General features: G+C 35.0%; 1 protein-coding gene across 3 annotated transcripts; it reads right to left on the bottom strand.

Annotated features, from left to right (window-relative positions):
• Window positions 1–3,893: 3,893 nt before the first annotated feature.
• LOC128547876 (uncharacterized) lies at window positions 3,894–25,468 on the bottom strand. Of its 3 annotated transcripts, none has more exons than XM_053521447.1 (7): window positions 25,378–25,468; window positions 20,456–20,579; window positions 13,187–13,419; window positions 11,923–12,061; window positions 9,004–9,174; window positions 6,716–6,943; window positions 3,894–4,901 (listed from the first exon to the last, which is right to left on the bottom strand). In XM_053521447.1, the coding sequence occupies exons 2-7, from the start codon at window positions 20,559–20,561 to the stop codon at window positions 4,834–4,836; spliced, it is 945 nt and encodes a 314-aa protein (XP_053377422.1). In that variant the 5' UTR covers window positions 20,562–20,579; window positions 25,378–25,468; the 3' UTR covers window positions 3,894–4,833. The 3 variants fall into 3 exon arrangements, with proteins under 3 accessions (XP_053377422.1, XP_053377421.1, XP_053377423.1); XM_053521446.1 differs by lacking the exon at window positions 25,378–25,468 and adding an exon at window positions 25,214–25,355; XM_053521448.1 differs by lacking the exon at window positions 25,378–25,468 and adding an exon at window positions 22,581–22,602.
• Between the last annotated feature and the right edge of the window lie 834 nt (window positions 25,469–26,302).

Genomic DNA, 26,302 nt, shown 5'->3' with positions numbered 1-26,302 from the left:
ACAGAATGATCGAACAGATATACGCAATAAATTATTTTATCTAGAAGAAGATATGCATTTTACTTCCATGAAACTTAAGGCTATAGAGATTGACTTTTCAGAAAAGTTCGAAATATCCACTTGATTTGTGTCTTTGGCAAACCTAAAACATAATTATGTTATATAGTCTCTATTTCTGTATCACGAAAGTCACACAGACTACACTCATTTTAAACTTTGGCCTACAATTATAAAAATGTAATGAAAATTTTGTAGAGTGTTATCTTTACAGTTAACAATCTCATTCTTATGTACCATGACATGTTTATTAATCCCCCACCACGAGTGGTGGGGGGTTATAGGAATGATCTCCGTCCGTCCTTCTGTCTGTCCGTCCGTAACATTTCGTGTCCGCTCTGTATCTCCTAAACCCCTTGAATGATTTTCATGAAACTTGGGTCAAATGATCACCTCATCAAGACGATGTGCAAATCAACGAATCAGCCATGTCGGCTCAAGTTCAATGTCACAATTCAAGGTCAAAGGTTTGAGCCTTCCATTTCGTGTCCACTCTGTATCTCCTAAACCCCTTGGAGGATAATCATGAAACTTGGGTCAAATGATCACCTCGTCAAGACGATGTGCTAAACCCATGAGTCAGCCATGTTGGCTCAATGTCAAGGTCACAACTCAAGTTAAAAGGTTTGAGCCTTCCATTGCGTGTCCGCTCTGTATCTGCTAAACCCCTTGAAGGATAATCATAAATCTTGGGTCAAATGATAAACTCATCAAGACGATGTGCAGCCATGTTGGCTCAAGGGCAAGGTCACAACTCGAGGTCAAAGGTTTGAGCCTTCAATTTTGTGTCTGCTCTATATCTCCTAGAATCATTGAAGAATACTCATGAAACTTGGGTCAAATGGTCACCTTATCAAGACGATGTGCAGAACTTATGAGTCAGCCAAGTTGGCTCAATGTCAAGGTCACAACTCTGGGTTAAATGTTTGAGCCTTCCATTTTGTGTCCGCTCTGTATCTCCTAAACCCCTTGAAGGATTTTCCTGAAACTTTGGTCAATTATTCACCTCATCAAGACGATATGCAGAACTCATTGGTCAGCCATGTTGGCTCAAGGTCAATGTCACAACTCAAAGTCAAAGGTTTGAACCTTCCATTTTATGTCTGCTCTGTATCTCCTAAACCCCTTGAAGGATTTTAATATGACTTGGCTGTAATATTTCCCTTATCAAGACAATGTGCAGAATTCAAAATTGACCCTGCCAGCTTAAGGTCAAGGTCACAACTCGATTGTTTAAGGGTTCAATCAAATACCATAAACCCTTTCACTATCCATAATAACGGCGGGGGATATAGCTGTCTTTCAGACTGCCTTGTAAAATTAGTGAAAGTGCGAGTTCAGACGTTGCCATAGATACAGTACCGGAGCTTCTTCGGTGCTGCCTCATAAAAAGTGCATAAACACATTGAATCTGTTCCTTAAAAGGTGAAATAAGCCTTACTTCTGTTATTTTACATGCATTTTAGTAAGGTGTATTACGGCATAGACCACACTGATTGGGACTAAATCCATGTATGCGCTAGTTGTATTTGAAATTTGGCCAGATATTTTGTTGAACAAAGCGATTTGTATCGACAGGCAATCTCACAAACTGTGATTGCCTTGCACAAATGTTGTTTATATAACAAAAGAATATTGTATTCTTTTCATCCTACACAAAAATCATAGTGAATGTAAACAAACACAGAAACCGCATTAAAAATACATAGTGAATGTAAGTATATACATAAGCAACAAATAAAAACAGTTGCAAGTCGTACTTTTCAACAACAGTAAACCAAATTTTCCAGAGCTTTAGTTAATACCGTTTAATCGTTTAATCTGCAGTTGTATGAACATTTTCATTTGTTTAAATACTATTTACTGATATAATAATTTAAACAGATATACAGATATTGGACAGGGCTACATCAGTGGCGAATTCGGCCAATATACACATGCATCCGTTAGTAGTATTTGTGCAGTCATACTCATGCGCCTATAAAAATGTATACATCACCGTATATTGTTTACACGGGCATGCATACTTTTATGCACGCTAAGTAGACTTTTGACCCAAATTGTACACCATACTTTTGACCAACTGACCCCAAATCCAATATTGGTCATCTTTTGGCCAAATGTAATCATCATATGAAGTCTAAAAGTAATAGGCCATGCAGTTTTCAAGTGTCTGAGAGGAAAACCTTTCTGTTCACAGGTCACTGTGATCTAGACCTTTGACCTACTGACCTAGCTGAGAACAATAGAAGTTATCTAATGACCACAGACAATCATCGAACTTAGACAAAATGTGGTCTTGCCCTAATGGCCACAAAATCTATAGGGATCATCATTTACTGACCACAGGCAATAACCGTATAACGTTTGATGACTGTAGGCAAACCTTCTGCAGTTACTGAGCAGGTCATTGTGACCTTGACTTTGGCCAGCAGTTTTACATAATAAGATTTTTAAGTTTCTACTACATACATGTACCTGTAGGGAAAAGTGACCACGCTCCCTGGTAGCCATGTTTTTTGACAAATCAGAATTTTCTGAATATCCTTGGCAGAGGGTCCAAAAAGGACCACTTGTGTGAAATTATTTCGAAATCAGACTAGCGGTTTACAAGATGTTGCGCGAAAACTTTTATCTGTAGCTTTGGCGGCCACTGTGCAACCAGGCGGAACTGTTTGAACAACTTTGGAAGAAGACCTCTCCAGGCCATGTTTCATCAACTCCACCACACGGTTTCAAGAGATCTTGTATGAAGATAAGTGTAGACAGCTGGATGTTGGACAGACAGTGAGTGATCACAATAGTTCACCATAAGCATTTTGTGCTTAGGTGAGCTAAAACTATCACCTAAACTGTACAATGAGCACTAAACATGCATCATTATCATAGAATTATATTCTATGACACAGTATTTCAAACTTTAATCAATGTCTAAGCATGTGAATGGCACTTTTTCCCACAATGCTGCAAAACATGACTGCTTACTTTTCAAAAAAGAAGAAACTAACACACCAGAATAAAGATATATCATGTATCTTATTGTGTCAAATCATTCTAAAATTGGGCCTGCTGTTTCTGACAGGAAGATATTTTAAAGTTTCCACTACATACATAAATGGAAACTTGATAGATCTCACACCGCATGTTATGTTTTTGGACGAATCAAAATAATATGAACAATCCTTTAGAGGGTTACACAAGGACCATTTGTGTGAAATTATTTTAAAATCAGATCAGCAGTTTCACGTAAGATTTTTAAGTTTCCACTATATACATGTACCTATACAGAAAAGTGACAATGTCTCCTGGTGGCTATATACTTTTTGACAAATCAAAGAATATTCTTAATAATCTTCACAGAGGGTCACAAAAGGACCACTTAAGTGAAATTATTTCGGAATCACACTAGCCGTTTAAAAGATGTTGTTTGCAATTTTTTCTATTGGTAGGTCTGGCGACCCCTCTATGCAACCAAGTTGAACTGTTTGAACAGCTCTGGAAGAAGACCACCCCATAAATCTCCATGCCAAGTTTCATCAACTTCCACCACATGGTTTCAAATGAGATGTTGTTTGAAGAAAAGTGTTGACAGACCGATGATGGGCCGATGGTAAGTGATCACAATAGCTCACCATCTGCACTCTGTGCTAAGGTGAGCTAAAAATATCACCTGAACTGTACCATGAGCACTAAACATGCATCATTATTATAGAAATATATTATTTGACTAAGTATGTCACACTTTAATCAATTTCTAAGAAAGTGTATGACACTTTTACCCATAATGTTGAGAAACAGGATTGCTTAAAATAAAAATAAAAAATAACACACCAGAATAAAGATACATTATGTATTTATTATAAAATGTAAATGACTAGGGAAAACAATATAGCTAACATCTTTTAAAACATACCTTTAACAGCAACATAAAAATACAAGTGAGTGAAATATTGCTATGTAAAACAAAGTCCCCTATTTGAGGGTGACAAATTAAAACTTTCAGTATTGTGCTAAATGTATATATAATATGTAATTATGCAAAATGCCTGGATTTAGATATGCATATATGAAAACCTACCTAACTTACCAAACAACCTACATGCCATGCATCTTTAACAACAAGTCAAATACAAAATAACAAATATATAAGAGTAATAAAATAAACAATAAAAATGAGTAGTTACAGTTTGACATCTAATCTCACAACTGTTCAGTGTTTATCACCCATAACACTTTCATACGACGGTGATTCACTGCTTGACAAACATATCACTTTAATACGATCCTGATTCACTGTTTCATACCCATAATACTTTCATATGATAGTGATTCTCTAGTTTATACCCAGAACACTTTTATACAATGGTGATTCATACCATTTTCACACGATGGTGATTCATTGCTTTATACCAAGAATACTTTCATAAGATAGTGATTCACTGCTTTATACTCATAACACTTTAATATGATGGTGATTGACTGGTTTATACCGGTAAGACTGTCATATGATGATTCGGTGTTTTATATCCATAACTTTCATATGATGGTGATTCAGTGTTTTATACCCGTAACACTTTCATACAATGGTGATTCACTGCTTTATACCCGATGGTGTTTCACTGCTTTATACCCATAACACTTTCATACAATGGTAATTCACTGCTTTATACCCCTAACACTTTCATACGATGATGATTCACTGCCTTATACCCCTAACATTTTCATACGATGGTGATTCACTGCCTTATACCCCTAACACTTTCATACGATGGTGATTCACTGCTTTATACCCATAACACTTTCATACGATGGTGGCGGAGCTTCATCAGCATTCAAAGGTTGTGCTGAAACAAAAAGTACAAATAAATTACAAATGAGCCGTGCCATGAGAAAACCAACATAGTGGGTGTGCGACCAGCACGGATCCAGACCAGCCTGCGCATCTGCGCAGTCTGGTCAGGATCCATGCTGTTCGCTAACGGTTTCTCTAATAACAGTAGGCTTTAAAAGCGAACAGCATGGAGCCTGACCAGACTGCGCGGATGCGCAGGCTGGTCTGGATCCATGCTGGTCGCAAACCCACTATGTTGGTTTTCTCATGGCACGGCTCAAATAACTGATTCAGGTCACTCCTATGCAGCATGAACGTTATACCACTGTGCTAGTGTAATGGAACTGTAACACTAATGAACTAAGATATAAAGTGTAAAATAGTTATAATGACTTAAAGTGTCATAAATGTCAAAACAACTTGAGGGAATGTTGACCAAATTATGAACAAAGATATCCTGGCTTGAAACTGATTACACTGAAGATGTGCACAACCTGACATGGTACTGATATTTTGCAGAGGGTCTAGGGACAAGAATTAACCCTTCCAAATTTCAAGGCTTCTGTCAAGAAACTAAATTCAAATGTCTCACTACTTAACACTCAAAGTTATACTATGTACAATCTCACTGTGGCAAATAAATTGATCAAATATAATATTCCTTCAAAGGGTTGAAATAAATGTTAAGCAATTATCAAATTCTGTATGTATGTCTTCTTTTTCTCACTGTACTGTATAAGTGGATATTTCCAAGGGTCGAAAATTTAGCAAAATTCGCCAGTATTTCCACCTTGCTGACTTAACCACTTATACAGTATATCTCCGCCATTGCATCAACCTAGCTGACAGGCATGAGATGGTCAGAAACGCCAGAACCAAAGAATGTTAAGACTGTTATATCGAAAACATACAAAGAATGTTGACTTGGTATTAGATTTTGATGTTCAATTTGATGTCAAAGAGACATGATAACTGAAAGAACTATTCTTAACATTTATAAACAAATATTTTTTAAGGGATCACAACATTTCAACCTTGTCTACTTGGTGTTTACTTGATTTTTTTTTTTAAAGTCTAATAATTGCTGGATGGCCATTACTACTGCTTGTCTCTCATTGTGTCCCACAATTCCACCTTGACAGAGAACTAAAGGGATGAAAGTTGTGACGAGAAAACAGTTTCATAACTGGAAAATTCTGTGCCAGGTTATTTAGAAATTCTAATATCAGTTAAGAAAATGGAACTGACAAATGAGCCATGCCATGAGAAAACCAACATAGTGGGTTTGCGACCAGCATGGATCCAGACCAGCCTGCGCATCCGCGCAGTCTGGTCAGGATCCATGCTGTTCGCTATTAGTTTCTCTAATTTTCATTAGGCTTTAAAAGCGAACAGCATGGAATCTGACCAGACTGCACAGATGTGCAGGCTGGTCTGGATCCATGCTGGGCGCAAACCCACTATGTTGGTTTTCTCATGGCACGGCTCAAATTTTTTTGGTCTATTGACCTTTGATCTTGCTGCACAACCATGACCTTTAACCTTTCAGAGGAATAAACAGAGCAGACACAATTTTAAGATCGACAACAAATGGATGACTTGGTCTCCCCAGACTGAAGCAGGTTTGGAGACATTACTACATTTTTCTGATGTAATGTGTTACATTTGTCACACTACAATGCTAGAAATAGGTAACAAATATACTTTCGTACATGTGAACATCTATAATTATTCAATTAAGAGGCTGTGTATACCAAGGAAAAAGATTTTTTAATATTTTGAGGTATGCTACTGTTTCCCTTAGGTATGTATATTACTAGTATATACCATCCGGGTATTGCTGTCCACTTGCTGAACTCTCGGCTGTGCTTTCCTGAGGCAAAAGGGACTGGTAAGCTGGAGCTGAATCCTGATGTGCTGCATAGGCAGTCTGCATGGAGTGAATATTATAACTTCCTTCAGGTCCAGTCCAATGTTGGTTCCCTTGCTGTGCAGGATGACTTGCACGAGGTGATGGCTGGTACCCAGCTGTAGTTTGATATGGACTACGATTACCTTGTTATGGAAAAAATAGTTCATTGAATTTCATTTCCGTCATTAACTTCTAATTCTGGCTATCTTTGAGCAACAGATCAATGTAGTTGTGTTTAAGATGTATTGCTGTTTATCGGCAGTGTTTCAATGATGCAACAGCAGACAGCTAACCAATGATCCTAGATTTTGCACCAGTACCAACCTGTTCTCCACTAGGACTTGCCATCTACTCCCAATCAATCAGACAAATGATTTTAGACACAATGGCCCAGATGTTCTGAATTCTAACAGATAATTAAGCAAACGGTCAATTAACATTTAGGGTAATATTTAGACATTTTGAAGTCTCTCTAAAACAAATGTATGAGTTAAGGATTTTGAACACTAAAAATTCTTTACAGTTAAAGCAAAACATCATAGTAGTGTTTCAGACCAATGGCGTTTAGTTTAACAGTTTGTTACGGTTAGGAACATCTGAGCCAATGTCTTCTATCAATCTGTCATGGAGAACATACGCCTCTCCTGGACATCAAAGTCTCAACCCCAAGATCCGTTGATCAGCACTTTTCCTACTGACTGGCGATCGATACAGTAAACTCTTATGATCATTGGTCTTTCATTTCAAAGAATAACGCCATGGAGAGTTTCAGCAGCCATGATAAACCAACAATTGAAAGTACCATTAAAATACAGTGAAACACCGATCGCTCGAGCATCGATGACTCGAGTACCCGGGCTCGCTCGAGCAATTCATGTGGTCCCGGCCGATTTCCTTCTATTTTCTATGTGAAATTACCATGGCTGGGTCGAGCATCGATAACTCGATCGCTCGAGCATGACACCTGGTCCCTGTGTATTAATTTACTATTTGCTTCTTCCGGCAAACTCGAGCAGAGGTGTCAACATTTTTCACACCTTCGGTGGTCAGAATATATTGGTTAATTAAAAATTTTCACATGCCTTGAGAATTGTGTGGGCTATTCCACGACTATCCTAAATGTTTGTTTGTCGGTTTATTTGATCTGATTAATGACATTAATTATTGATAAAAGGTTGAAGAAAAGTTCTATTGATCAAATATCGATCAATTATTGATCTTCTCGATTCCGCAGAAAAGAAGTTTTAAGTAATCAATAATTGATCGTTATGAAATATTAGTATTTTAATCAGCAGTTGTTTGCATGCAAATGAAGGAAATGATACAGACTTTTCATAAAATTGAGACGATAAGTTTGATATGCATTTGTTGATAAATGAAAATAAAAAGTCCTAGTTGCTTCTTCATATGTGCCATTTACAAATTACTTATTGAAATGTCTATCATAGATAACGTTCATAATACGTTTTTTTAATGTCACAAGTATGTTATTATTACGCATCACCGTTTACTCTGCAAATGATCCCGATGACAATTGGTAAAACAAAATTCTATTTTCTACTTATGTTGGTCAATGTTCTGGTCGCTCGAAACCATGGATAACTCGAGCATTTTGCTCATCCCCTTGCGACCTCGAGCGAGCGGTGTTTTACTGTATTACATTTCTCAGTGCCTACATACACTTTTTAAAATATGTTTTATGGTTAAATGACATGTTTTTTTTCTGGTTGATTAAAGCTGGTGTTTTTTTTTGGTAATTTATAAAAAATATTTCCCAAAATTTGAGACTGAAATTCCCAACTGTGATCCTACAAAAATTCTAGTAAAATGTGATCTTTTAATGCATCTGGGTAGAACCACCAACCTTCTGTAAGCCAGCTATATGGTTTCATCATATGAAGTTTTGCAAAGCCCTGATTGAGGCTTGAACCCATATCAGGGAGGGGCAAGACATTAGAAGTCAGCAACCATAAAATAACCACTAAACCATGGAGGCTCCCAAAAGAAAACTTGAAAAATGGCTCATGAGCTAATTTTTTATCTATAACAGACGAAATGAATGACAACTCTTTGAACTAAATAATACCTGTACAAATCAATGTTCTTAAATTATATCCAAGTTAACACAAATTATGAGTCAGCTGACAAAATGACAATACATTTGATCAAATTACAGGGAAACATCACATGATAAATGTAGTACCTGCTTGCATATTGGTAGTTCCTGACACAGTTTGATTTGCAGCTTGTGGTCCTCCGGACAGCTTGGAGGTCTTCAGGCAAGCACCTATCACTGCACAAATCACAATTACAACAACCACAATGGGAAAAGCAGTATACAGAGCTGCTGCAGAAACACCATCGTCTTTTGGTACTGAAAGATAAACAAATTGTCTCATGTTCTTCAGTGGATTATTAACCTTTACCCTCCTAAATTTCTAAAATGGACTGGTCCATCATTCAATTTGGACAATACCATTTATTATTCAAAGGGGTGTTCACTGAAAATTTACTGACTGAAAAGCGAACAGTGCAGACCATGATCACACTGCAGGGAGGTGCAGGCTGATCTTGGTCTGCACTGGTCACAAAGACAAAATCTTTTGCTGCCAGCAGGCTAAAGGTTATACCACAGTCACACATATGGCGCAGATTGCTATGTTTAGCTACGGATAGAAACGTAGTAATCCGTATCGATCCGTCCCTGAGCCATACGGACTGGTACGGATTGATATGGATTACTACATTTCTATCCGTGGCTAGACGTAGCTATCTATGCCGTATCTGTGACTGGGGTATTAGAGAGAACTGTCACTTTAACAGTGAAAAATATCAAATTTATTTTTCACTAGTAACAGACTTACTTCAATGCAGATGAATGTGAATTATAAATAATCAGGATTTATAACAAGAGGGCCATAATGGCCCTATATCGCTCACCTGAGTACCATTGCTTTAACCAAAAACAAAAAGAAAAAATTCTTACAAGGTACAGATATGTCAAAATACATGTACACCTAAAAACTGGAGGTACCATCCATGTTGTACCTCAGTTTTTCCCTACGGCCAATAGTAAAAAAGTTACTAAATAAGCTATTTATAGTAACATAAAAGGGAAGTAATAAAAAAAAATATTGTAAGCAAACAAAAGAAGGATCTGCCTAATAAAAACAAGAGCACTGCAATGCAACGCAAATGCAGACCAATATTCACATAAAACAAAGTCATATGACCTTTGACCCTTAAGTGTGACCTTGACATTGAATTTAGCCATCCGAAACATGCGCTCTGCACATCCTTTCAATGAGTGAACATTTGTGTCAGGTTTCTCTGAAATAAATCAAGGGGTTCAAGAGTTACAGAGCGGAAGGGAAATTGCTAACCAACACACAGACAGACAGACAGACAGACAGACGGACACCGAGGCGATAACATAATACGTCCCAGCAGGCGTATAAAAAAGAATCGAGATCTTACGGTGATACAAGTTGTGTGCAAGTTTGTTTAAAATCAAATCATAAATGAAGCTGCTATTGTGCAGACAAGGTCAAAATAGCCAATTTTGGCCATTTCAGGGGCCATAACTCTGGAACCCATTACGGGATCTGGCCGGTTAAAGAAAAGAACCGAGATCTTATGGTGATACAAGTTGTGGGCAAGTTTGGTAAAAATCAAATCATAAATGAAGCTGCTATTGTGCAGACAAGCTCAAAATAGCTAATTTTGGCCCTTTCAGGGGCCATAACTCTGGAACCCATAAAGGGATCTGGCCAGTTCAAGAAAGGAACCGAGATCTTATGGTGATACAAGTTGTGTGCAAGTTTGGTTAAAATAAAATCATAAATGAAACCACTATCGTGCAGACAAGAAATTGTTGACGGACGCACAGACGCACGCACAGACTGAAGACGGACGACGGACGAAGGGTGATCACAAAAGCTCACCTTGTCACTATGTGACAGGTGAGCTAAAAAGAAACAGACTTCAACAAAGACTGCAAAGTACATTACCGCACAGGATGTGGTGAAAAGATGCTATAAGCAATACAAAATCAAAACAGGAGGGCTATGATAACCCTTTATTATTCTCCTGGCTCAAATGAGTATATGACTCCTTGGTAGATGACTTAGCTATTCTTACGAAGTGTTTACCTCATGATTCACTAATTTATTTGTTTTGGCATAATTTGTGTAATTTTTCCTTGGGGCAGTTTTTTTCGGCCAAATATTTTAAGTCATTGAAATTTTTGTTTAGTTTAGCAAATTTAAAAGGCTAGTTGACTTGAAGGGCAGTTTTTCCAGCCCAACATTTGGTTTCATTAGAATTTTACTTAGTTTAGCAATTTTAAAGTGCCAGTTTATTTTAGTGTTCCGTTTGTATAGTATTTTCATGTGTGCTGTATTGTGTAATTAGCACTATGCTATGAAGTCACAGGCAGTTTTTCTGCATCAACATTTGATTTCATTTAAAATTTTGCTTAGCTTAGCAATTTTAAAATGCTTGTTTAATTATTATAGTTTTTTGTTTGTATGATATTTTCAATTGTGTTGTATTGTGTTTTTGGCAGTTTTTCCGCCCCAACATTTGATTTAATTAAAACTTTGCTTAGTTCAACAATTTTTAAATGCTTGTTTTATTGTGTAATTAGCACTGTGTGATGTAGTCACATAAAGATTCTGTCATTTATTATTAAATAGCCTTATTCATTCACATCTGTGTTGTTACTTTCTTTGAAATCAAACATTTATTATCCAGGTATATACTGTCGATGGCTTTAATACATGAATCAAAACAAGACAAGAGCAGTCTGAGAGACAGCCATATACCAGGTGGCTGTGACTTATAGTGAAATAGGGCAGACAAGAGGAGGGGCATAGTCATAAAATCTGTAAACTGACCTATGATTCAGTGTAAAATTAGAAGCCTGAAAATCTATTTTGTCAAGTTTGATATATCTATTTCTGCTGAATGAATTGAGGGTCATTAGCATATAATAAAGATTTGTCATGAGATATACTAAACCTGATTAATTTTGAGAACTTAACTTATGTAATGTTGTTATTGTGGTTGTCTATTGGTTTATTATTTCTACTAAAAATTTAGAAGTAGATAATAACCTCACCATCTTTTAAATACACTCGTAACCTTATAACATCTGTTGTAATGACTGCCGATTTCCTGATAACAATGAAAATATTGTCTTGATACTGGCTTGGACACCACTCTTCAAGAGAGGACATATCAGTGCACGAGATTTTTTTCTGAAAATAGAAGAACACTTTGATAACGTGTGTGGTTACCATTGTCTGACAGTTGAAGTAAACTTATAGCACACTAAACAGTAAATTTAATAGTTCTTTTCTGACTTCTGTCCATTTTACTTTTCTAACTTTTGTCCATTTTGTGTCTTTCAATACAGATTTTTCAGATCATAACAATAGGCCAAATTGGCCTAATTTATTTACCTGAGGACTATGGCATTTAGGCTTTACTTCTGATAAAGTTTGATGAATATCCATTAAGCAGTTTCTTGTAAGTTATCTTAAGATTTCTCTATCATTTTTACTATGACAGCCCATGAAAGTGGCCAAGCAGAGCCATTTAAACAAAAATCTGACAGTTCAATAAAAGGAGACTACAGACCAAGTTTGGCGATATCAATCAATCAGTTCATGAGAAGAAGTTGTTTAAAGATTTTTCTTTCTATTTTTGGCTCTGCCAGTCCTTAAATCAGTCAAACCAAACAATCTGAACATATCTAAGACAGGACCTTCCTAAGATACTACACACCAATTTTGACAATAATCCTTCACATGGTTCATGAGGAGTAGTTGTCACCAGAGTTTTTATTTTTAGCACTGGTAGCCATTAAATTCAGTCATACATCCAACTGAACAAAACTGAAAGGACCTTCCTAGGATGCTAATGACCAAGTTTGACGGTGCTCCTTTAAGTGGTTCAAGAGAAGAAGTCATTGATAGTTTTTACACTTTAAGCTCTGCTGGTCCCTAAAATCATTCAAGCGAAACCATTTGAAGAAATATGAGAGATGACCTAACACAGATGCTACAAACTAAGTTTGGTGATGATCCATCAAGCAGCTCATGAGAAGTTGTTTAAAGGTAAAAACCTAAGGCCAGACTATAGATGACAGGTGAAGGATGACAGACAACGGACACAGCTCAGTCACAATATCTCACCTTGAACCTTTGGTTCAGATGAGCTCACAAAAAGTTTAATGCTCAGAAATGTCTGGCAATCCCTTTGGAATTTTATTTCTATATGAATTTTTTAGAGAAATGGAAATGTTTACCAGACTTTTTTTTTTTTACTTTCATTTTTACTAGAAAAAGCACATACACATATTTTGTTGCTTAGAAACATACCTCTGGAGATATATAATTTTTTACAAATCCCTCATGATATTCAAGCATGGTGTCACAATCCAGCTGTATTTCTTGACCAGACACACACAGATATTGGTCAGTTGAATACTTGGTAAATTCTATTGAACAAGGATTGGCATATAGCAGGTCTGAGCCATAATACTCCACACTGACAGACTTGTAATAATCTGCATCATATACTTCACCACAGCTACCACTTGTGATAGTTATATCTGTAAAATAGTAAGAACAACAGATATGAGACGATTTTTGAAACTGACTGGTGTAGCATTATGCTAAAAACTAAAACATAGGTCAGTGAATCAATTCATGGGCAATGAAATTCAGTTTTAAGATCAGTCTGTAAAACTGTACATGTCATCCAAATTTCTAGGCTGTATCTTCAAAAAACAAGAAAGAAGGTCAGTAGGTCATATTCATTGTCACTGAAAGTCAGTTAATTTTCGAACTAAGCCTAGATTTCATCAAGGTAATCATTCTGACCAAAATTCATGAAGATCAGTTGAAAAATACAGCCTCTATCGCATATACAAGCTAAATGTTGAGAGACGACAGATGCCGGACATCAAGCGATCAGAAAAACTCACCTGAGAATTGCTCAGGTGAGCTAAAAACAAGAAAGTAGGTCAGTAGGTCACATTTCACATGGCCCAGATTCAAACTTGCCCTAAAGATCGCCAAGGTTAACATTCTGACCATGTTTCATGAAGATACAGTCATAAATGTGGCCTCTATAGTGTTACGAACTTACGACGCCTTTCCTTTGATTTGACCTGGTGACCTAGTTTTTGACTCCACATGATCCAGATTTGACCTTGACCTAAAAAACATCAAGACTAGCATTCTGACCAAGTTTCATTAAGATATGGTCAAGAATGTGGCCTCTATAGTGTTATATAGCTTTTCCTTTGATTTGACCTGGTGACCTAGTTTTTGATCCCACCTAAACTAGATTTGTTTTTGACCTGAAGATCATCAAGATTAACATTCTGACCAAGTTTTATGAAGATATGGTCATAAATGTGGCCTCTACAGTGAAAACTAGCTTTTCCTTTGATTTGACCAGGTGACCTAGTTTTTGACCCCACATGACCCAGATTCAAATCTGATCTAAAGATCATCAAGATAAACCCTTTACTCCATAGATACGCTTTTTACCACCTCTATCCATTCCCTGATAGATACCCTTTTTACCACCTCTATCCATTCCCTGATAGATACTCTTTTTGACGCCTTCAAGTTTAAAAGCAAATTATGAATAAAGTACAACATCAAGGAATCCCACAAAAGCATTTTTGTAAAGTTTAAACCATGTACAAATGATATCTGTCAAAAAAATATATGGTTTATATTTGATTTTTAATGGCAATTTAAACCTGAAATGAGGTAGTGTATTTATGGAAAATTACTGTGAGGAAAGTTTCATCTTGAGCTAAAATTAGCCTGATCAAGGCTAATTATACCCCCAAGTTTATCTTTACAAATTATGAATTTGTGTAGTACTTATTTGTACAAATTGTGAATTTGTGCAAGCTAAAAATAGTACTATAATTTTTTTTTAGGTTTCTGCATTTCCCACGTGATTTAGAAAGCGGAACTTCTTTTTTTTCAATGGATTTATATAAAAAATATACAGTCTTTATGATGGATTAAAAAATTAACTGTTGCAAATACATATTGGTCTGATTTACCCTGAAGACAAATTAACAGCTGATTACCTGCTGCACTAAGGAATTTTATGACATATGTCTGTATATTACCTATCAGTGTGGGGTATGGTTGATTGGAGTGATCTTTGGATAACTGGCATGTGCTATGGATAATTGTAGGCAACACTGATTCTGGTATGCCTGGTATGTGGCTTATGGAGATCATAAGGTTTGCATATTGGCGATAAGGGCCAATACACAAGTCAGGACCATTGGTAGCCTTGCTTCTGTTTTTCATAATAAGCTACTGTATAGCTACTGTGCAGTAAATAAATTGTAGGCGATATTTCTCACCTTTATAGCAAATCAGTTCTCACCTTTATAACGAGTTTAGAAAGCTTGATTGAATTAGGGCTAAATAAACAAAGTAATATGATACAACAGTGTTTTATCATATTTTAATAAAGTAAGTTTTTTAACAATTACATCTCATTATTGCTGTTTTTTATTATCAAAAATATAAAAAATACATTCAGACACATAGCTTTTAGAAGTAATAAATTATTGTGTATTTTGAACAATGATATAATTTATCTTTATTGCTGGATTTTATTATACATAAAAGAAAGTTAACATTATTTAGACAACACAAGAGGAATTAAGCATTTTTAATATATAACATCCTTCTGTCTATATACCTTCTTTATCTATTAAAAATGCAACTGAACGCTTCTTTAATTTCTAATAAAATCCAGCAATTATCTTTTTTTTCATTTTTATTTTGTTTGTTGAATAATTATTTTATAGTGAGAAATGCTTTGCTATAAGAGTTATAATTTAATTGGCCAGGACATTACTCAACATGACTGAGCAATCAAAATCAGTATATTATGAATTAAAATAATTTTGTGTACATGCTGAAAAAAGACTAAAAAAAACAACAGCATTTCAATTAATAAAATGCAAAACACAGGAAATAACCAATTTACCTGTAGGCAATAAAATTTATGATTCTCTGACAATAATTAGGCTACATGTCAAGTCTACAGGGGTTTTATGGACCCTTATCAGACTGGACCAGACAGGATCTTGTATATTTGGGATTAAAAAGTCTGGTATTTGGGGGGGGGGGGGGGGTCACTTATATAGGAGATTTTCTTTGCCTTTAAAGGCAAAGAAAATCTCCTATATAAGTGACCCCCCCCCCCCCCCCCCAAATACCAGACTTTTTAATCCCCAATATACAAGATCCTGTCTGGTCCAGTCTGATAAGGGTCCATAAAACCCCTGTAGACTTGACATGTAGCCTAATTATTGTCAGAGAATCATAAATTTTATTGCCTACAGGTAAATTGGTTATTTCCTGTGTTTTGCATTTTATTAATTGAAATGCTGTTGTTTTTTTAGTCTTTTTTCAGCATGTACACAAAATTATTTTAATTCATAATATACTGATTTTGATTGCTCAGTCATGTTGAGTAATGTCCTGGCCAATTAAATTATAACTCTTATAGCAAAGCATTTCTCACTATAAAATAATTATTCAACAAACAAAATAAAAATGAAAAAAAAGATAATTGCTGGATTTTATTAGAAATTAAAGAAGCGTTCAGTTGCATTTTTAATAGATAAAGAAGGTATATAGACAGAAGGATGTTATATATTAAAAATGCTTAATTCCTCTTGTGTTGTCTAAATAATGTTAACTTTCTTTTATGTATAATAAAATCCAGCAATAAAAATATATCATTGTTCAAAATACACAATAATTTATTACTTCTATCAGCTATGTGCCTGAATGCATTTTTTATATTTTTGATAATAAAATACAGCAATAATGAGATGTAATTGTTAAAAAACTTACTTTATTAAAAATATGATAAAACACTGTTGTATCTTATCACTTTGTTTATTTAACCCTAATTCAACCAAGCTTTCTAAACTCGTTTATTTTTTAAAAACTTTTGTCTGGCTTTTTATAGCAGAAATCAATTTTATCTCAGTCTCTTATAATTCATATATGAATGACATTGTACATTGTATTATTGTTTCTTTAACCTATGTTGTATATTGATGTACTGTACAGTGAAGAGACTATAATAAATAAATAAATAAATATAAAGATGAGAACTGATTTGCTATAAAGGTGAGAAATATCACCTGCAATTTATTTCCTGCACAGTAGCTATACAGTAGCTTATCATGATAAACAGAAGCAAGTCTACCAATGGTCCTGACTTGTGTATTGGCCCTTATCGCAAATACCCAGACCTTATCATCTCCATAGGCCACATACCAGGCATACCAGAATCAGTGTCTTTAAGAAATTTTACTGATAAGTGTTTTTATAAGCTGATAAAATTGCTTTTGATCAATTATTCTTATAAAAACATTATGTAACTAATATACCAGGGGAAAAATGCAGAAATAAATAAGTACCATTAATAGAAAAGTAGCTAAAATTATTATAGAAAAGTAAACTAATAGGTTTAAAGCTTTGTATGTCAAGAAATATTTATCACATTTTTATGTAAAATGTACCATTAGAAAGAAAATTTAATTGTGAAAAAACTTTATGTTGGTTACTAAGTGTTTAAAACAATATTAAATATAGTAATACTGAATTGAATAACACAGGTATAAATTCTGCATTTTTTCCCCAATATCCTGTATGGAGATAGTGTACTGATTATCAGTAAAGCTGTATGGATATGATAAGCCTAATTAGGCTAAATGTATATGGAGTAAAGGGTTAACATTCTGACCAAGTTTCATGAAGATATAGTCATAACTGTGGCCTCTACACTTTTAACAAGCTTTTCCTTTGATTTGACCTGGTGAGCTAGTTTTTGACCCCACTTGACCAAGATTTAATTTGACCTAAAGATATCACCAAAATTAACATTCTGACCAAGTGTCATAGAGATATTATCACAAATGTGACCTCTACAGTATTAACAAGCTTATCCTTTGATTTGACCTGGTGACCTAGTTTTTGACCCCACCTGACCCAGATCTGAACATCAAGATTAACATCTTGACTAAGTTTCATGAAGATACAGTCATAAATGTGACCTCTATAGTGTTAACTAGTTTTTCCTTTGATGTGACTTGGTTACCTATTTTTTTTACCCCACCTGACCCAGATTCAAACTTGACCTAAAAACCATCAAGATTAACATTCTGACCAAGTTTCATGAAGTGTGGCCTCTAGAAAGTTAACACGCTTTTCCTTTGATTTGACCTGGTGGGCTAGTTTTTGACCCCACCTGACCCAGATATGAACTTGACCTAAAGATCAAGATTAACATTCTGACCAATATTTATAGAGATACTGTCATAAATGTGGCCTCTATAGAGTGTTAACAAGCTTTGCCTTTGATTTGACCTAGTGACCTAGTTTTTGAACCCAGATCAAACTCATCCAAGATTTTATTGAGGGTAACATTCTGACCAAGTTTCATTAAGATTGGGCCAAAATTGTGACCTCTAGAGTGTTAACAGTCAAATTGCTGACGACGGACACAGGGCGATCACAAAGCTCACCTTTGAGCACGTTGTGCTCAGGTGAGCTAAGAATGTATAATGTTACACCAAATGGTATATGAACAATATATGAAATATATAGGTATGCTAAAAATTTACAAAAATATTTCAGGGCTCCAGATAAGATGCGTAATAACGTAAATTATGCTTTGAAATAATTCATATACGCATGACTGCTGATTTTTTAGCGTATAAAAACGTACATAAAATTACAGAAACGCATGCAATGACTTATTAGCGTTAACAAAATCTGAATTGTCTGGATGCTTTACATAACAGAGCATGATCGGCATTCATTCTGCCAAACTGAACATACACAGGCATTGAATGGTACTCTATAAACCTATGTTAAACTATATTATACACTCAATGCGTGCGCAAATCAAATTGTTAGGAATTATTATTGATGGTAAGGTAGTGTATTTTAAAGCAGTGTAGATTTAAAATATCAACTTCCGGTGTGGAGTAAATAACAACATGTCTCTTTCTAAGAATGTATGTAGTGAACAAACGTGCTATGCATTCTTTTAACCAACAATAAATGATTCCCAAAACATGGTTAAAGGTATATTGAATAATCTATTGGATTAGGCAGTGAGTGTGAAGCCAATTAAAGCAAGTCAATGGAGAAAAAGAAGCAAAAACTTGAATGCTGAATTGAAACTGAACTGCAAACAAAGTCATAGGTGTTACACCCAATAAATATGTTATAAAACTGATTTCTGTTTTTTTCTCATTTACAAATTTTCAGGAGTAAAATCACTCCTAGTCAATTTCAGATTTTAACATTTTACTCATTCGCAAGAATTATGATCAGTAAATAGTCATAGGCCAAAAAAATTATCTGGAGCCCTGATATATGAGGAGTAAAAACAACTGTCCTTCATTTCATTTGGTTTTGTGAAAGGTATTCTTCCTGATGTGCATATACTTTACGTAGAAATCATAGCTATATTGCTTACATTGACGATGGGTTTTAAATTACACCTTTGATGTTCAGGTTATACAGTGCCTTTCAAGCTTAAATGATGAAAAATGGCCCCAGGTGCCCAAATGCATTACTTCAGGAACAGACAGGTATCTGGGTAGAAACAATAGCTTCCCACACAGACGTTGAATACATGGCTAGCTCACATGGTGACCCGAGTAGGCTCACACCAAAAGAGGTGTACATGTAGGCAAGTGATTCGAAGACATTTACCTTCCATATAACCCCTCTCTGTTGGTACAGCTTTGCATACTGTTTATTCTGTTTTCTTAAACATTTTAAGGGTAGGAGTGGGTGGGGGTGGGGAGTCAAATTGAGGAAGGGGCCGCACTATGAGAAAACCAACATACTTCGTTTGCGACCAGCATGGATCCAGACCAGCCTGGTCTGGATCCATGCTGGTCGCAAATGAACTATGTTGGTTTTCTCATGGTGTGGCTCATATACTTTTAAAGATGGAAGATCTATCTGGATTATCTCTCAACTGGACAGAAAATGAATCCTGTATATGATTATCACTGTACAGGATCTGAGCTGGAAGTTGTACTCAGAGGTCTGAACCAGGACATTCTGGTCTCCACTTTGCATACATCTAACATTAAACAGGGTCAAATATTTCACTATAAATTGTCTGTTTTACATTTTGCTTGGCTCTGAGGCTGTATTTGTCGTGCTCTGTACTTCCAAGAAATCTACCCTTACGTTTACCTATTATCTTTTGTTTTGAGATCAATTTCAATACTCCTGTCTGTGATTCCAACTTGCAATTGTTATTGAATTAGTATACTGGTTTGTAGCTAAACATGTTTGTCACAGTGTACCTAATCTATATAGGCACCAGCTACCTTATCCGATTTGGAATTAGGTACCTGATCTAAATAGGCATCAGGTACCCAATTTATTTAGGCTTTGGTTTGAAGTTCCAGTTCTTACAGATTACATTTTGTTTTGTCCAGAATATATTTCTCAGGAAACCTCTTTATACCATATCTGATCAGTGAGAGGAATGGCCAAATTTGATCATGCAAAAAAGAAATCCTAACATTTTAATAAAGAGACACATACCTGAGTAAATCTGTTGGACTCTGTTCAAAAGAAGGAATAACACAATCCACAGCATACTAAGTATGTTACCCCTAAATGATGATGCAAGACTGTATCCTGGAATCATTCTTGTTGCCTTCTAGATCTGCAGTAAAAAATACAAAACCAACTTAGACAAATATTTATAAATGTTCTACATACAAAAATACTAATGCACCATAACAATTTCTATACAATACATATATCAGATTGATGATTTTAGATCATTCTTACACATCAACATGCCAAAACAGATCAATATCTGCATTAAGGGAAGTAACTGCTAATTTCTTCACACCATTATTTACACATATTTTACAATGGTATGCTAAAGCCATATCTGAATAATAAAGCCTCATAATGCTTTTGTTTATGATGTGGCTGCCAAATTTTTTATTATGAACATCGAAATATATTAATTTTTTGTTAAATCCTATTTTCAATAATTGTTTCCCATTATATTTATCAAAGGTATGAATATCTATTAATAGCGAGCTCGAAGAGCAGGCCTTTACAGTAACGCAAGTATACTTTCACACTTGGTAATGGATTTGAAAAGTTTCTTCGGAAGTTCTTAAAAAGCGCACCCTAGCGGACAGGTGCTCACAGGAAATACTTCTTTCCGCAGTGAATACAGAACTTCATTCAATTGCTAAAAGTTGTTCATCACTCAACAATAATGCAAGAAAGATTTCCAGTTGTTTGAAAAAAAAAGTTATTTTCATTTAAAAGATCAAGCATCGGCCAGAAAATGGAAAAAAATGTCATTAATAAGCAGAAAGCCACGGAAAAGCGGTAATGTCACCGTGACACCGGCTTCCCATAAATTTTGCAACGTATAATATTCACTGTTACAGGTATGGTATGTAGACTTTTTTTCAAGTGAATAGGTTCTCGCGAATTCTTTTGAGTAGTGAATAGTTTCTTTGTGACAAATAAATAATGCATAATATTTTTAGCTAAATCCAATTTCTTTGAGCTCGCTTTGAGGCTTTGTATATTAATAATAGAAAGTAGTATTGAATTCATTGTTTTGTTTAACTCCCTTTAAGATACAAACTGTTTAGGTTCATGAGCAATATTGAAAGCATTGTTTTTCCAACCATATAATTATGCATAACATCTGTTTGGACAGTTGCTGTATCTATTTTTAACATAAAATCAAAAGCCTTGTGAGACTTCCTCATCACCAATGTCAATCTTCTCCTGGTTATGTAACGAAGTGCCCACCCACTTAGCTCACCGTCCACTTAGCTTAATCTGAGAGTGCAGATCTATGGATTGTGGGGTTGTGAGTTCGATCCCGGCGTAAGGCAAATGGCTGCAAAAGTCAGAAATTAAAAAGCTGCCACTCAGCAACAGTACTTGTTTACCAGTAGTTTCCGGACCGAAATCGCTATTTTTTGCCAGTAACTTTCCAACAAAACATACTAGAAACATAAAATTTTCACAGAAAAAAGCTAGGTTCTTCGTTAACACCATGCAAAATTCGTATTACACTTGCGTTCATAACACAAATGTTGATGAAGCCTCAAAGGGGGCAATTAATTCCATTAATATCTCAGTTAGTCAGAGTAGTTTTCCGGACCTTTCATTGTAAAAGTTGTAAGCTTTCTGTAAAAGCAAAGATTTCCGATTTCGTTATATACATGTATATTCAAAATTTAAACATAATTTAAGGTGTGATGATGATTTTAAAAGAATATTTCAAGAATTTAACAAATACCAGATTTATAATACGCTCATAACAGTTACGTCTTATTACGTTTGAATGACGTTTGCAATGTCACGCTAAATGACGGGACGTATTTAGCGGACTGGTAATATTACAAAAAAAGAAATTAAGAACTTTTGATATAATTATCAACTTTAAAAAAAGAACAAGACCGGTCTCAAAACTGGTAGTCTAACGCCCTGGCCACTAGGGCATGGACACTGCTGCTAGATATATGATTCATAGACGGTATCATAGGTAAATCATTGTCTATTTTGGTTCCTATTTTTAATTGATAATTTAATGCTGTAGTGTGAATAGGTTGATTTTTTCTGACTTTCATTGTTTATTTTTATTACTATCGGAATGTTTTTACTGATATGATATTGTTACCTAGATGCTTTACGAGGTCGTTAAGTCTATACAGCACGAAATGTAAAAGGTCCGGAAAACTACAAACGGCAGCATGTTAATACATGCGATCAGCTGTTTAGACGGCATAGAACAGGCTGGTAACATTGCCCGATCGGGCTTATGACATAAAAAGTGATATTTCTTGAAAGATAATAAAGATATTTCTTTCAATCTTGGTCTGTTTATTAAGTATAACATATGATGCTTATCAAGATAGAAGTAACTTTGTTGCCTTCAGTTTTGTTAGAATTACTTCCCTTTTTCTGATTTTTATGATGCATAATTTTGGAAGTCCAAAATAGTTGTTTTAATGCAATGTTTAAAACAGAAAAGGTTCAATGGCTTTCTATTGCTCCAAACTTGTGCGCCAATACCTTTATTCTATATATTTAGGGTTAATACTTCGTTTCTAGTGCCATACATGTGATAAGTTCAGAATCCCAAAACTGGAGGTTTGCCATTTTTCAGCTGGAGTTGGGGTCTCAAAACTGGAGGTTTTTTATCGACATAATTAAGCGCGCGGACACATAACTTAGAGGCAAAATCCAACATTTTTGGCCACACAATATTGTACATAAGTCTACACCAGAAGAAACAATCCTCATAACTCTTGATTTGAATTTTGACAGAGTTATGCCACTTTTTAACTTCATTTTTGTTGTTGTTAAAGTTTTAATGTCTAATATCTCTATTACATTCAAAGCTATTGACTATTATGCCCCTTTTACTAGCAAAGCTTTAATTGCCCCTTCTACTGGCAAAGCTTTAATTCAGAGTCAATCACTGAGAAAAGTCGAGCATTCTATCTTACAGAAGCTCCCTCTTGTTCTAACTTTAAACTTTCTTAACAGATTAAATTTGTAGAAACAAAGTCTCAATTTAGGTCTGAAAATGAAGGTGAACATGCATTAACATTATTCTACTCGAGGACTTAAAAAAAAAATGAAGCTCTAAATTGGTCTGAACACAACTCATAAATTATGTAAATTCCTTACCCCACCCACTTTCGTATAAAAATACTGATGATTTTGACATGAAAAATAGAAAACAGATATGCATCAACATGTATTTACCCTTACCAAACAGGGCTTTTTCAGTGTGTCCCATGGGGCCGAAATTCGGCCCCATTCCCAATGGCAAATATGCATATTTTTTCCCAATAGCTGTTCAAAAATTCCCAATCAAAGCAAAAAAAAAAAAAAAAAAATTTTTTTTTTTTTTTTTTTTAAGACCTATTATGTTGCAAATTATAGTGGTGCAACCATTGTATTGTAGATTATATTGAATTTGCAGCTTGAATTTGAATATAAAGCTGTTTCCTTTTATGAATATTAGCAGTAGAAGTCACAGAAATATACATAAGGAAAAAAAAGACTGATTTTCATGGAAATACTTTCCTAATTTGGATGTTTAACCGATACATATATTTCCCAATATGGCAGTATTCGCGAATCGAAAATTCCCAAAAAGCATAGGGGCCTTTTTCCCAAAATGGCCAGAAAAAGCCCAGCCAAAATAATGTAGACTGATGTTATCAAATAAATGAGTGTGTGTTTTCATCCAATTTTCAATGAAAGAAGCCCGAATTAGTAGCAAATTAATTTGGTAAACATTGAAAGAAAATGGCATAATAACACTCCTGTTCTAAAAATAGCAATGAGTTGGTTTTTCCAACAATTATTTATGTGATTTTATTACCGAGCAAATTTTTTCTTTGAATAATCAAAATTCATTTCAGTTTGGAATTATTTCTTATTATCTGGAGTTTTTTTGCTTCAAACTGGTAAAAAATGGAGCTTAATTGGCATTGAGAATGAGTAGATATTCGGCCCGTGAGACAGGTGGAAAAGGCTCTGCTTGTCTAATCCCTTATCAAAACAAACAGTTAATAATTCACCTGTGAAAAACAACTCTTTCCTCCAGCTACATGTGTATCAAACATGTATAATACACAACAGTCGGTGACACTTTGATTTACTGTGTAAACATGTTTGGCACTCCTCGGTATTATCAGCCAAGTCGTAATCTACCGATTTTTTTTTTTTTGAAAAGCGGGAGAAATATGGTTTTGGTCGGGAGACGGAAGGCAAGGTGAAAAAATCAGGATTTTGAACCTCCCGCGCGGGAGATCACATGTATGCTAGTGCAGATGTATGAGCAATTTTTTTAAAACTAACATAAATTTCTCTATAATTATGTAAGTGAAAGCAGAGTAAAATGTAAACATTCATGTACTAGCGCAATAATTTAGAGCATTAGAAAGCCATTGAACCCTTTTTTTGTTTTAAACTTAGCATTAGAACATATTTTTTGGACTTCAAAGATTATGCGTCATAAAAATCTGAAAAGGGGAAATAATTCTACCGAAACTGAAGACAACCAAGTTATTTTTTATTCTAATTTGTATAATTTGTTATGCTTAGTAAATGGACCAACTTTGAAAAAATAACTTCATTAGTTTTCAAGAAATATTACTTTTTTATGTCGTAAGCCCGATCGGGCAATGTTACCAGCCTGTATAGAAGCTATGACTAGATCACATCTTTTCTGTTGTAAGTCACATATGATCAGTCTAAAACTATCCCAGCTCAGCAGTTTCAATATATTCATACATGTATTTGCACGTGTATTTCACTGTAGATGCAAGCAGGACAGTGGGTCTGTGCAACAGTAGTAAAACACACGTTAATTTAACAAATAACTGTGTTCCATTTTTAGAGGTACAAATGTCGTTTCCAAACAAAGGGAAGTAATCACGTTTACAAATTTATCGTACATGTACTGCGGGACGTGTCTACTTTGCCCTTGTGCAATATCTTTACTTTCATTCCGATCATCCATTTATACAAACAGAATTTTACTGCAACACCTAGGATAAAACATTAAGAAACACGGTTACAAAAGGCGTTTTAGAAACGAAGGGAAATAATTGTTGCTTTTTTTGACCGCAACATCAGAATTTTCTCAGAAAAAAAGTAATTAAGGGGACGCATACTTTGAAATTAGAAAAAAGTGGGTGGGGTATTATAAAATTTACCTACAAAAAAGTACAAGGTTTTGGTAAATGAAATGAATAGTGTTTCAACTGTTATAAGTACACAAAGGATTGATCACTAAAATAAAAATGAGAAAAACTGAAACAAGAAAGTTATTGTTGAATTACATAAGACTTCTTGTGTACATTCAAAGTCAACAATTAAGACTTTTTGGTGCGAAAATAATAGTGCTTCACTTTGTCCAAACATTTATCAATGTCCTACAGATTCTAATTTAAAGAAAGAATGTGAAATAAGTTCACTGTCTTGCTTTTCATTTGGCATATGTGAGCTAAAACAGTTATTTAGTTTGTTTACAAAGTAGTGCATAAGAAAAGATACGGTGGTCAAGGAATGCCACATTACAAAACTAAAAGAGTATATTCCCCTTAATACATTAAACATTTATCATTACAGAAGTCTAGTGGCTTACAATAAAGGCCTAGAAATGTTGCCATTATTAATTTTTAACTTGGTATTCATGAATTGCAATGCACTTAAATATCAAAACACATTCAACAAACTTTTGAAAATGTACTGTCTTAAAAATCCCTAAAATAAGGTATGAAATTTGGTTGAGAGGTCCAATCAATGTGTATATGTGCAAAAGCAACATTCTAATCTTGTTCACAAAAGTTACTAATACACAGCAGGAATGTCAATGAT

This window comes from Mercenaria mercenaria, chromosome 13, assembly GCF_021730395.1.
Source record: "Mercenaria mercenaria strain notata chromosome 13, MADL_Memer_1, whole genome shotgun sequence".
Classification (NCBI taxonomy): domain Eukaryota; kingdom Metazoa; phylum Mollusca; class Bivalvia; order Venerida; family Veneridae; genus Mercenaria; species Mercenaria mercenaria.
This window is presented reverse-complemented; position numbering and strand designations above follow the sequence as displayed.